The sequence below is a fragment of the Lontra canadensis genome, unplaced genomic scaffold, assembly GCF_010015895.1.
Source record: "Lontra canadensis isolate GAN:19392208 unplaced genomic scaffold, GSC_riverotter_1.0 scaffold73, whole genome shotgun sequence".
NCBI classification, from domain to species: Eukaryota; Metazoa; Chordata; class Mammalia; order Carnivora; family Mustelidae; genus Lontra; species Lontra canadensis.
In genome coordinates, this window is record NW_022631067.1 from 8692464 (window position 1) to 8706375 (window position 13912).

The window sequence follows — 13912 nt, forward strand, 5'->3', positions numbered from 1 at the left end:
CTGCACACCACCTGCTCCAAGTTTCTGTGGCTGTAGAGCCAACAGCAGATGCTCCAAGTTGAAGAATTCACCACTCAATTTCCTATGGCCACTGTCTAGAAAGAGGAAGAGGGAAGGTGATGGTCCAACTGCATTTCTAGGTCTGCACCCAAAAAAGAGACACCTGGAATTTTAAGTTAGATTACACTCTATATTACTATTAGTATTCTACAGACAAGGTATATTGTGGGTTAAAAAAAAACTTTCATGAACTAACCTAAGAATTGAACCCCCTAAGCACACACAGAGCACTTACTATGTGAAAGATACTGAACTAGGTGCTGAAAATACAGAAGTGAGAAAAACAGGCACATCTGGATGCTAAGAACCATAGACATTTCAGGGTGTTATGAGAACACAGAGCAGGAGTTTTTTTATTATAGTGTTTTTTATTTTATTTTTTTTAAGACTTATTTATTTCAGAAAGAGAGAGAGAATGCACACACAAGGGAAGAGTGAGAGGGAGAGAAAGAATCTCAAGCAGACTCCACGCTAAGCATGGAGCACGAAGCAGGGGCTCAATCCCATGACCCCGAGATCATGACCGGAGCTGAAATCAAGAGTCAGAAGCTTAACTGAATGAACCACCCAAGCATCCCAAGACCTGGTCTCAAGTGAAAGTCGAAAGGCTTCTTTGAAGAAACATGTGTAAGTTCAAACTTACAAATATATGATGCTTCACAGGATCTCTGAGACACAAACGACGTTTACTCAAAACAGAGACCATGTAAGTAATACTTATCGATTTCCTTTTTTCTAATAAAAAATTTTGCTGAAGCTCTAAGCATGAGCGCATTCTAAGCATTAATGTGCTGTTGTATATTTCACCTCTGGCATTGCTTCAAATAAGGTTCGTCTTCGCTTGGTAAATTCTTTCATGTCAGTCAAGATTTCGTGCTTTATTTCAAGAGGCAGGCTGCTGAAGTCTTCAGACTCAATATCTATGGCATGAGGATTATGAAAGAACTCTTCCTGCAAAGAGTAAAAACGTAACCATGAAATTTACATTGTGTACACTTACTCTATTTACCCTGATATTTACTGCTGATGTAAGTTTATTGAACTTATGATAGTTCTACAAAATCTACAACAGACGAAACCCAGTTGTACATAATCTGCAACAGGTATCAGTGAACAGGGAGATTAGGGAATACAGGCATCCATTCACTGACTCACTCAAAAGAAAAAACACCTATCAAACACCCCTAATGTGCCAGGCACTGTTCTAGGTGCTAGGGTATCGTGCGAGATCAAGTCCCTACTCTTAGGAGTAGAGTAAGACATAGAATAACCAAATAAATAAACAAATGAACAAGAAAATAAAGCAGGTTAATCTGGTAAGAATAAAAAATGACGGTGAGCAGAGACTTGAAGGACACCAGCGAGACTGATCACGACATCCCAGGCTGCAGGCACAGCAAGTACCAGAGCCCTAAGGTAGGGATGAGCCTTAGGAATTTGAAAAATATCTGTAATTGTCGTAATGAGTTTTGTTTTGCTCTTAACCTATAATCAAAAGTGAAGACAAGTGAGAAATTCACAGGCATGAAAAAGAATAAACCAGGGTGCCTGGGTGGCTCAGTGGGTTAAAGCCTCTGTCTTCGGCTCAGGTTGTGACCCCAGGGTCCCGGGATAAAGCCCCGCATCGGGTTCTCTGCTCGGTGGGGAGCCTGCTTCCCCCTCTCTCTCTCTGCCTGCCTCTCTGCCTACTTGTGATCTCTGTCTGTCAAATAAATAAAATCTTAAAAAAAAGAAAAAAGAAAAAGGATAAACCTTTTCTAAATTTTTACTAATTACTGAAAGTACTTTAAAACTCTTCATTAGTAATAAAATTTGCTTTCCTGTAGGTAGGTATGTTGTATGTATATGGGCAAACCAGCCAGCACTTAGGACAGGCCAGTCATGCTCAGAACACCCCATGCTTTCCCTATATGAAGGGAACACCTTAATGTTCCATCAGCCCTGTGAGGAAGGCATCATTATGATTTTTGTTTCACAAAAAAAGGAGGTAGTGATGGGAAATAAAGCCTTGGAGAAGTTAATTTGTCTAAGATCACATGGCTAGTGCACAGGAGAGCCTGTACTTAAACGCAGGTCTTTCTGACCAAAATGTTCATAGTCTTTACCATGTTCACAGTCTTTACCATGATTGCTGTCATTTCCTGAATTAATAATGCAGAACCTCTACAAGTTGAAGGATCTTGAGGTTGTAGCTCAAGTCTTTCTCCAGATGCACCAAATTAGGAACATAAAAAAACCAGTTAACTTGGGAATCAAAGAATATCATCCACTATTCAAAAAACTTGAAAAAAACTCTAAAAACTTGTATATTACAGTACCACCTCAATTTGTACAAATGTCATTCATTAAAATATGTGTGGTGGTTGTTTTAGGACCACAGGTTCTCTGACACCTCTTTCCATCTAATCCCTCCCCACCCTTAATTAAGGGCTGGGCTCACTGACCAGCTTCTCACAGACAGAATGCATAGGAAGGGGGGCTGTGCTACATCCAAAGCTGGCTAGAAAAGATACGGGGTCCCGCCCGGCACCTGCTCTCAGGATGCCTGTCCATGGAACATAATACCATGCCGTGAGTAAGCCCAGGCCACACGGAGAAGCCACAGGCAGGTGTTCTGACAACCAGTGTCAACCACCAGACATGGGAGTAAGGAAGCCTTGGAGGGGACTCCAGCCCCAGCTACAGTCGGCCTGCATTTACAAGGGAGCCGTGCAGAGAGGACTGCCTCACTGAGCCCAACAATCCCCAGAACAGTGAAAGGATGATAACAACCATTTTCATGCCACCACGTGACACAGCAACGGATAACTGGAACAGAAGCACAGACATACATTTACATATATACGCATACATGTACACCTGACATGCATACATGTACTAAAATACACACATGGATATTCAACCATAAGGGGTGGGGGGAGAATGGGTTAATACATATGAAAATGTTACTTGAAGTTATTTATAGGTGGTACGTTTTCTGCATTTTTATAGAAGTACATATTACTATTTATACTTACTTATTGTTTGTTTAGTTGGTTGGTTGTAAAAGAAAGATGGCTTGTTTTGGATATCTAGACACGCACAAAGGCAAATGCCATACAAATGTGTATGGGTCCCTGGGTATTTGTACATATATACACATGCACACACATATACACACAGCACAATAAAGAAGGTGTGTGTCTGTTTTTTACCAGGAACTTCATACCACATTTATTCATTTTCATGTTGTTCATTTCAAATAACAATATACTCTGAATTCAAAAATTACGTTAAGTACCTGTAATGCCTGTTTTTGACTCATTCTTTCTTGCCATTCTCTTTCATCTTCTTCTTCTGAACTGAAAGTCAAGCACATATTTACCGTATCTATGACTTAATGACAACTTATAAAAATATCTCTGGAGGCAAGGGGCCACTAGTTCTAGGGGCTACGATGGTGAATCAGATGTTATGAAACACACTGTCATTATTCCCACAGTTGGGAGGGGACGCGTGCCAGGGAGCGATTACAATATGATCTGATGACATCCATCACAAGGGAGGATCAGGATGCTAAAAGTGCAGTAAGGGGAGTCACCCCTTTCTAATCAGGGTGCAGGGGGAGGTCCGTAAAGTTTCTTGGAATCTCTGGCAATTGCACTGCTTGGACTTAGCTGCAAATAAGAGAGAGGTATAGTTGTAGGGTCTGGGGAAAGATCATGGAGACAAGTGTTCCAAGCAGAAACTGTGTGTTCTAGAAACATCTGGAAGCAAGAGAAAGAAAGCCTGCCTGGAGATGGCATAAAAAGGGCCTGATAATGACAAAAAGAGGGCCTGGTAAGGTTGGAGAAGCGTGTGATTAAGGGGCTAAAATTTTATCCTAAAGAAGTAAGAAGCTAGGAAGTGTTTCAAGCTCTGAAATGACATTATCAGGTTTGGGTTTTAGCAGATTCTACACCACAAAGCAGAGACTGAACTTGGTGAGTAGGAGTTCCAGCAAAAGGGGAAGAGCAAAGACAAAGACAAAGAAAGAAGTGTGAAAGCCTTTATGGTACTTCAAGGTAGCAATGAAAAGAAGCAGAACTGGCCTGACTCAGAAGCCACTTGGTGTCTCAGGAGCCCCTGGGAAAGGAATGTGGGCAAGTGGGAGCACAGACACATTGCCAGGCCCCCTGCCTGCATTTCAGCCACAGAAGCAGTTGAGAGTGAACAGCGAACTAGAGAAGAGTCCACAGAGGAGCCTGAGAAAGAGCAGCCAGAGAGGTTCCCAGACAGCCAGACAGCAGGATAACGCAGGTGCTGAGTCACGTGCAGCTAAAACGTACAGTAAGCTGACGTCTGCAAAGTGTCTACTGGATTTAGCAAGGAGGAAGTTGTGTGTGTCTCGCCATGTGCTGGTGAGAGACAGAAGACACAGGCTAAGAAACAGGCAGAGATAGCATGTGTAAGCAACAGGTAGGAACGTGAAAATCCATTAGCTTCAGGAATCACATACGAATGGTGCTACCGCAGGGTCTGCAGAATGAAGAGACAAAGGAGCACAAACTACTAAAACACAAGGACAAGTGAGTTGCAAAATAATTTAGTGCTTGAAAAACACTCTAAAAGGTGTCGAGAACACATTTGCAGATGCATTAATTCCCACATGCCTTATCATGTAGCTAAAAACACAAAGGTCTGAATCTGTCTGAAAACACAGACAATTACTATTTTTCAAGAGTTAAACGTTTACCTGTTTTTTTCTTCCTTTTGTAAAGGTGGCAAAACATAGATGTCATCTTCTCTTTGAACTTGAGTAAGACTGGGGAGCGCTTCACCTCTGAAAAGCACACACAGAGGTAAGCAGAGGTGATGGCAAACAGGACGCTGGTGAGGAAGACTCCCCCACTCACTACACAAGCCCTGCTGAGGGGGTGAGAAGGGGAAAAACACGGGGCTGTAACAGGTTTCTCCCTGCTGCCCCGGCTGCCCAGGCCGCTGCTGTGGGAAGCCAGAGAGGCCTCGAGAGAAACAGGAAGCTCGCTGCGGCTCCCCGCACCTCAGCCAGGGCCTCAACTGCAGGCAGGGAGATCCACTTAGAAAAGTACAAAGTGTGGGCAGTGCAACACTATGGCTTTTCTCTCTCCGTATCTAAGCTGACTCTCACCGAACAGGGAATTTGCACAACTTCCAAGAACTGGGTCAAATGGACAGCCCACTTACCCCTCTGATTTCACTGTGTTTTCTGCCAAGTTAAAATCAGGGAAAGGGAGCCACGAGAACCCAAGGCAAAAGTTAAAAGCGTTTAATCTTTAAAATTAATGGAATTTGCCTCTTGCCTTTTGCTTTTTAAGGCAGTTTTGATAGCCTGTCTTTTCAAAAATGTTTTCAAAAGCTTCTCTGTAGTTTTTCTGGAGTCAGTGGCTGCCAAATCCTTTCTGTGCCTTCTCTTAGCCTGTGAAAACAAAGGACACAGGATTCTGTTTCAGGGTATTAGTATATTAAAAACATTTCTGTGACTTTTTTCCATAGCATTTGGTTTGTCTGAGTTTTCAGGCTACGACTGCTTTAGTATTTCCTCCCAACTGTCCTATCCGTGGGTATGTGCAGGTTTCTGCTACGTAAAGAACATGGCGTCTCCATCTACCTACTACTAAATGGACGGGCTGCGATACAGTATTTGACAAACTATTAATTTACTTTCAGTTTCTTTTAAATAGACTTTCATGTCCCCAAGAAGCCTATAACTTAATAATATGTAATTAAGTAAATGTTTCTTAAAAGGGATTGTTAATGTATTCTTTAAAATTGTCACTACTGTGCCAAAACCAATTTCTGATACTGGTCTTTATAAAAGTACATTACTTGGGGCACCTGGGTGGCTCAGTCAGTTAAGCATCCAATTCTTGACTTCAGCTCAGGTCATGATTTCATGGGTCATGGGATCAAGCCCTATGTCGGGCTCCATGCTTGGCGGGGAGTCTGCTTGAAAATCTCTTTCCCCCTGCCTCTGCCCCTCCCCCTGCTCTTTCTCTAGCTCTCTCTCTCCCACAAAACATAAAAATAAAAATAAAAGAATACATTACTTGCATGCCACTATGTCCCTCGACATTTAAGATTATATCATAAGAAATTCTTAAATGTATTAGAAGTATCTTGTAAGAAATGTCCATGTAGGAAAAAATCAAACCCTCTCCATGCTGATGGTGGAATATAAGGAAGCAATAACAAAACATTCTTTTCCTTTTTTTTTTTAATTAAGATATAACTGACCTATAACACTGTGTACAACATGTTAAGGTATACAATGTGTTGCTTTGGTACATTTACATATCACAAAATGATTACTACAGTCATGTTAGCTAACACTTTTAGGTGGGGCTGGGTAAGTGGGGAGATGCTGTTTCCTTGTTGATAAATAAATTCTGGAGTTCTTTTTTCCTGTCTATTCCTTCCAAGGAGTACCTGATAGAATGTGCCTTTGATAATTTTAAACTGCAACAGGCAAGTCTAGACCTTTTCCTGAGGGAACAAATGTCCCCAAGCATTTACCGATCCTTACTTTTACCCTACATCCTCACTTAGTTAGACAATGTCTGTGACTATGAAGTGATGGGCTGGCATTTTCAACACGTAACAGTCCTACAGCCAAATGGGTGCTGTCGCTTGGAGGGGGTACACAATTACTCCAAAGTTCACAACTTTGTTCCAACACTGTTTTAACCTACTTTCAGAATAAAGAAATTCAACGTTACTCTTTTATATCCTGGCCAATTTCCTTCCTCAATAATCCATGTTAGTCACATCTAGCACCACATAAAATCCAATTACTTTAAACACTGAGGACCCACGATCTCAGATTCAAGGAGGCATGTTTCCCAACAGGCTATCATGCTCAGCAGCATGGCTGAAACATACATAGGACACCTAAGAAGATACTCTACAAGGAAAACTCCGAATATTAAGAATTTTAGTAGGTTTTTTTTTCTTTTTTTTTTAAGATTTTATTTATTAAAGAGAGAATGAGAGAGAAAATTTCAGTAGTTCTATTAAAAGCTGAATTGTATCGGGACGCCTGGGTGGCTCGGTCGGTTAAGCCGCTGCCTTTGGCTCAGGTCAGAATCCCAGGGTCCTGGGATGGAGTCCCACATCGGGCTCCGTGCTTGGCAGGGAGCCTGCTTCTCACTCCGCCTCTGCCTGCCACTCTGCCTGCTTATGTGCATGCACTCGCTTGCGCTCTCTCTCTCTCTCTCTCTGACAAATAAATAAATAAATAAAATCTTTTTAAAAAATAAAAGCTGAATTGTATCATTGCACCCAGGACCACAGTCTCACAAATAACCCTTTTTTAAAGGAAGAAGTGTGACTGTTCAAGATAAACTTAAAAAAAATTGAAATTTAGTTGGATATATGTCAAAATAAATCTTGGCTTCCAAAATTCTAAAGAGAAAATTAAAATTCTACATGAAGTTTTCTTTCCTTCTAATAATGCAGAAAGAAAAATAAACAAACAAACATGATTCTTACCAAGGTTTGTTTCTTCAACAGTGGAGCATCCCCATCAAACACAAAAATAGGACGAATTCGAAAAAATAAGAGTTTGCAGAGCCGATGAAACAAAGTGAGAAGATGGGCGTTTTCTATTGAGTTTCCATGGTGATCCCGGACTCCTCTTAATGCCTGGTTTAACCAAATGCTGATATCTGGTAGAATTGTTAAAGGAAACTATTTTGGCATTTCTTCCCTCATCACCATGATTTCAACCTCCCAATAACTGATATCATCTAAACATTAAAACTAAGTCCTCATCATAGTTCATGTGGAATTGGAAAAATGTTAAGCCCTGACGGAATCTGACTAAAATCCGTTAACGTTATTTGAATCCCTGTAACTACTTCACAGACTACAGCGTTACATCAACAGATGTGTCCTTTAAAAACTCTAATTGCAGGGGCGCCTGGGTGGCTCAGTGGGTTAAAGCCTATGCCTTCCGCTAAGGTCATGATCCCAGGGTCCTGGGATCAAGCCCCAAACCCGGCTCTCTGCTCAGTGGGGAGCCTGCCTCCTCCTCTCTCTCTCTCTCTCTGCCTACTTGTCTGTCAAATAAATAAATAAAATCTTTAAAATAAATAAATAAATACAAATAAAAAATCTAATTGCAAACAGTTGCTTCTTTAAAAAAACTAATACGCTCTACAGAATTTTAGCAAATTATCACAACTCTTTGGAGACTAATTTGGCAAGTCATATAAAAAAAAATGTAAAAACCAACATTCTATTTTACTACTTCTATCTCCAGACAATTATCAGAAAACCATCACCAATTTACAAAAAAAGTTACTTCTAAGAATGTTTGCAGTGATGAAAATATGAGAAACAATGTAAAAGTTTTCCAACAGGTCTTTACTTAAACTAAATTGTGATATACCAATTTGCTGGAATATCAAATAGCCCTCAAAAAAGGAAGCTACAGGGGCGCCTGGGTGGCTCAGTGGTTAAAGCCTCTGCCTTAGGCTCAGGTCATGATCTCAGGGTCCTGGGATCAAGCCCCGCATCGGGCTCTCTGCTCAGCAGGGAGCCTGCCTCCTCCTGATTCTCTCTGCCTGCCTCTCTGCCTACTTGTGATCTGTCTGTCAAATAAATTAAAAAAAAAAAAAAAAGGAAGCTACAGAATCATCTATAGTGATAAGAAAGACAGTCACAAAATATTAAAGGGACACAAAACAGGTTACAAAACTATGGAATGCGTAATTACATTTTATAACATGTGATATGTTAAATACAAAAAACTAGAAGTTCAGATGCCAAAATATTAACAACAGTTAGCTCTTCTGTAATTATAAGGAATTAATGTTTCCTTGGAGCTTCCTTATATTTAACTTTTGTAAAAAGTGCTTCTTACCAAATTATTTCATATTTGTCTATAAGAGGAACGTGGCCACACTGGTTTTCCCACTCTCAGTCTCTTCGTCCCCTCCTCTAACTCACCACTCAAGCGCGACTTCAGCAGAGCTCTCCTGGAGGCCCCTTCCCTCCTCCTGCTGTACTGGCTCCCCAGGCTACCTCAGCACCCCACACCACACCTTCCCCATGTGTCCAGGCTGCCCCACAGCTCCATCCTGAGTCCCAGACTAGATGGCCTAGATTGTATAAATAAACAAGGCACTCACCTATAGATGGGTTAAAAATATATATTTTAGGGATCCAAGAGTAAGTTATGAACCTAGTATGTAACGGATAATTTCTTAACAAATAAGGCAAAAAATGGGATATAGATCAGATATTTGAATTCGAATTCCCATGAAAACGAAACAAAGCAAAACCAATTATAAAACAGCAATCAAGTATTTTTACATATATATTTTATACAGATAAATACATATGAGATTGTAATTATCACTGGAAGATTTTTGACATCCTCTTTAAATGATTTGCTCTTTCAGAAAAACTTAATAACCTCATGAAAATTACTTCATGTCCCCAAAGAGCTCCTGAGTCATCTAAAAATAGATAATCTAAATTTTAAATTAAATGCTTTAACTTCCTTACTTTGGACAACTTCCTAAAAAATTAGAATGCTGAACTTCATGCATCATCTTAAAGATTTTAGAAATTACTAATTCTTCATCGGGGTTACAACATAAAATGCCTAAGTCTTTGCTGAGGTTTGAAGGGTTGCTGTTACTGAAAACTGGGCTTTCCTTCACATACAGGTCTATAAAGAGAATCTTTAGGGACGCCTGGGTGGCTCAGTTGGTTGGACGACTGCCTTCAGCTCAGGTCATGATCCCGGAATCCCGGGATCGAGTCCCACATCGGGCTCCCAGCTCCATGGGGAGTCTGCTTCTCCCTCTGACCTTCTCCTCGCTCATGCTCTCTCTCACTGTCTCGCTCTCAAATAAATAAATAAAATCTTTAAAAAAATAAAAAATAAAGAGAATCTTTAGAAAGCAGGGATTTGATAGAACCACTAGAGGGCAGCAATAGCACATGTGCCACGCCGTCGTGTTCCCCCCCCCCCCCGCCCGCCACACACACACTTTTCCTCTCCCTACACAAGGTAACACGCATAAAAACTTTCAAGCAAGCCAAAACTCATTATAGATGTATTTCAAGATTATTCACACCGAAGAAAATACCATCACCATGTTAACTTTCTTTGAAAAATTACCAATGTCCCATTATGTGTAAGTTGTCTCCATACCAAATAACGGTTCCTCTCTCAGTGGCTCCCTCCGCAGAAATCCCACCTATTCTTAAACTGCATTTACCACCAACAGCAGTCATTTCCATGACACTCTTCTCCACCTCGCTCATGAACTCCTAGGCTCACAGGTGCGCGCGCTGGGAACTGGCCTAAGCTACCACCAGTTTCCCGAACAACCACTCAAAAGAGGAGGAGGAGGAGGTGGAGGAGAAGGTTTAATGAATAAAAAATGACCAAAATTGCAGAGACAGTATACACATATTTTGATAAAGAAGAAAAACATTTAATTCCGAAAACACCAAACCAGCCAGACGTATACACAAATGACAGTCCTTTAAAAGCCCATCCCAGAGGCTGGGAGGAGACAAAACGAAACATTGTGGACCTTTTGAAATCTTTCCGGTGTGGTACATCAATTTCCTATTCCAAAACTCACAATAAAAAAAAAACTAATAATAATAAATTACTTTTAAAAAAGGAAAACGGTCAAACACCTGCCCACGCTATCCTCCTAACGAACCTGAGCGGAGCAGGACTCGGGACAGCAGGCGAAACTGCCGCTGGGAGTCCGCTTCACCTTCTCCGTGCTGACCTCCCAGGAGGGATGATACTTTGAGGCTGTGCAATGTCAGCGAAGCTCCTTTTCCTTACATAACTCCCTTATTCCTCACACCAACCCTGTGGTAGCTACGATTATCACCTCCACTTTGCAAACGAGGGAACGAAAGCACAGAGCGGCGTAAAACCGGGCCCCTGAGTGATCAAACCCGAGGACTCCAACCCAGCTTGGCGTGACAGCAAAGCGGGACCAGCAGACACTCAGAGAGAGACGACGTCGTGAAGGGGATGCTCTTACCACCCCGAGTGGGACGGTCATCTGACCAACACCATTCTGCGCCCAGGGGGAAGCCCCGAGGGAGTAAAAACCCGACGCGAATCCCGGCGCCCAGGAACACGTTAAGGATACCCACGGCGAGGATCTTCCCCTCCAGCGTCTCCGGGCTCACCTGCCGCCCGGAGCACTCCAGCAGCTTCCACAGCCCGTGGACCCCCATGGGGTCCCCAGCGACAGTCGAGGGCGGGGTCGCGCGAGGCCTTCTATTCCAATTCTACCACAGCCTGCACCACCGCCGGGCCCGGCAGAGCTCCCCCTGCTCCCACCCAGGGAAGGCGGAGACTAATGCAGAACACGCGGTTTTTCAGGGAACACCGGCACGGGCGAGAACGGTACTTCCCGGCGGCGGACGCTGCCTCCCGGAAGAAAGGCAGGACCAGACAATGGCCGGCGTCGGAAAGGAGTGAGTCCTCCTCAAGCCCAAGCCTTGGCCCAAATGTAAACACTCTTAACGGAAGAGCAGGCTGAGAGGACAGCGCAGGCGAGATAAACGGCCAGAAGACGTTCCCCGCGACACGGCCTGATTCTTGAGTTAGTGCGTTAACCCACGCGAAATGGGGCCTCTCGGCTTCCGTCAAAGACGAGGCTCAAGACGGAAGTCCCGCCGCACGGCGTGACGTATATTCGCTGCGCCTTTCCATTCCCGAGGCGAGGGGGCGGATCGGTCCGTGCGTCTGTGTCCTGTTATTCCGGGGCTTTCTCCACGCTGGCGTTCTGTCGCAGCCACACGCTGGAAGTACACGCAGAGAGCCTTCTTGCTGAGGTGACAGTTTTCTGGCGTCTCTTCTGCGTTTCAGTCTCTCCCCACCAGCCGCTACTTCCGCACTCTCAATACCAAATGTTTTACGTGAGAGGCGGCAACAGAAAGGTGGATGCTGTGCTGCTGTTTTTAAGTTAGTAACTGTTTTGTCTGATACCTTGTAGGAGCTAGATGATAATAGGGCATCATTTTAAGTTAAGCAACTTTTAAAAAGCCTTCACTCTTGAAATATAGTTTGGTTTTCTCTGGCGTCTAAATGTAGGATTCCACGGCTTGTAGGTCAGAAATGGCAAGAAACTTAACTATCGGAGTAGCTTTTGGGAGGGCGCCCTAGAACTCTCGGGCTCAGAGTCCGATGGCGGCCACACCACCACGTCTTCGTGATCAGTATTGTTCAAGTAACGTTTGTTCCGAACTGGTTTCTTCTCATGCAAACTGAGCGCAAAACCAGTTTTGGCAGACTTTCAGCGAGGATCGGAGGTGACGTATGCAGACCATTTATCACTACTATTCATTAAATGATAGCCTTATCATACACACTGGTTCTAATTTGAAGTATTGAAACGAAATTCAAGCTCAGTGGACAGGTTTGGTTTAAATGAGGTGGTTTTGTTAAAGGAGCCCTTTATGACAGAATATCAAAAATAATTTTTAGCAAAACCATTGCACAAAGTGTTTTGCATTTTCTCCATCAATGGAGTAATTCCCACAAATAGTTACTAGTTGTATTTTACAGAGTTTAATAAAACTGCTTATTCCGTTTTTGCCGGTTCCCCCAACACACACACACACACACACTCTAGACACTTAGCAGGTATTCCATAAATATTGCCTAAATGACCTCTTTTAGCCTCTAGTGTAAAGCTTCCCCTTGTATCTAGCGCCCTCCTGAAAGAATTTCCTCCCAAGTCAGGCATCCATTGGTCCAAACCCTGTCTGAGCCACATAATAACCCTGTGTTAGTGGGCTCAATTGCATTCAGCTCCAAAACTGCTATGTTAAAGCCCTAACCCCCAGCACCTCAGAACGTGGTGATAGGAGATGGGCCTTTTAAAACTGATTAATTTAAAATGAGGCTGTGACGGTGAACCTGACCCAATCTATTGTCCTTATGAGAGAAAATTTGGGCGCACAGAGGGATGTGTGCACAGAGGAAAGACCCTGTGGGGACATAGCTAGAAGGTGGCCATCTGCAAGCCAAGGAGAAAGTCTCAGGAAAAACCAAACGGTCAACATTCTGATACCAGACTTCCAGCCCCCAGAGCTGTGAGAAAATAAATTCTTTTTTTAAGCCCCCGAGTCTGTAGTATCTGTTATAATGGCAAGTTTCTTCTATGATCCTAAGCAAGTTTCTTCACCAATGAGAATCTGTAAAAAAATGGAGATGCCAACTTCTTCTTGGGGTTGTTCTGAGATCAGTGATTTAATATGAAACACCTAATGGGTAATGGTGTTCAAACTAGTTTGCTGAGTGAATGACTGAGGGAGAAAATGCTGTGGGTAAAACTGATACACAAACGATGGATCCCAGAGCAACTTGCCTGCGCCCCTTTAGTGTCTGGGAAAAAGCAAGTTTGATTGTGTTTTGGCTGCTGCACCAACCTGGCCTAATGATGGGCCAGCATAGTAGTGGGAAAAGGAATAGTTTCAGGATTTGATCCAAATGAACATTTTTTTTAATGCCTACGAGCTGGGTAAAAACAAATAGCCAGTGTAGGCATTTGAGCATTTATGAGTGCTTTTAAAACCAGAGCTACATGTCTTAAATACAAAATATTCTTTTGAAGGAACAGTAACTAAGGGGTGTGTGTGTATATGACTTACAGCATCCTTTAGATGCTGCTTAAAGAGTTCTCAAGATTCTGAACAGAAATACACATCTTTTGGAGTAACAATAGCAAGCACTATCTGGAAAGCACCGTTCTAAACACTGTACATACATTAACTTATTTATTCTTCAAAACAGTTTATAAAATATATGCTATTATCCCCACCTTACCAATGAGAAAATAAACACAGAAACATTAAT

At 42.6% G+C, this 13912-nt stretch overlaps 1 protein-coding gene across 3 annotated transcripts in view; it reads right to left on the reverse strand.

The window, feature by feature from the left end:
* Nucleotides 1-11717, reverse strand: part of LOC116881328 (DNA repair protein complementing XP-G cells-like) — a 29475-nt gene extending 17758 nt beyond the window's left edge. Inside the window, exons 1-6 of one of the 3 annotated variants that reach the window (XM_032881066.1) lie at nucleotides 11196-11716; nucleotides 7549-7724; nucleotides 5361-5476; nucleotides 4775-4861; nucleotides 3341-3401; nucleotides 868-1011 (exon numbers count right to left, since the gene is read on the reverse strand). In XM_032881066.1, the coding sequence (XP_032736957.1) occupies nucleotides 868-1011; nucleotides 3341-3401; nucleotides 4775-4861; nucleotides 5361-5476; nucleotides 7549-7724; nucleotides 11196-11283 (672 nt within the window). In that variant the 5' untranslated portion in view covers nucleotides 11284-11716. Of the gene's footprint in view, nucleotides 1-867; nucleotides 1012-2165; nucleotides 2260-3340; nucleotides 3402-4774; nucleotides 4862-5360; nucleotides 5477-7548; nucleotides 7725-11195 lie in introns of those variants that run through there. The other 2 variants (XM_032881068.1, XM_032881067.1) reach the window with 2 other exon arrangements.
* Nucleotides 11718-13912: the final 2195 nt, after the last annotated feature.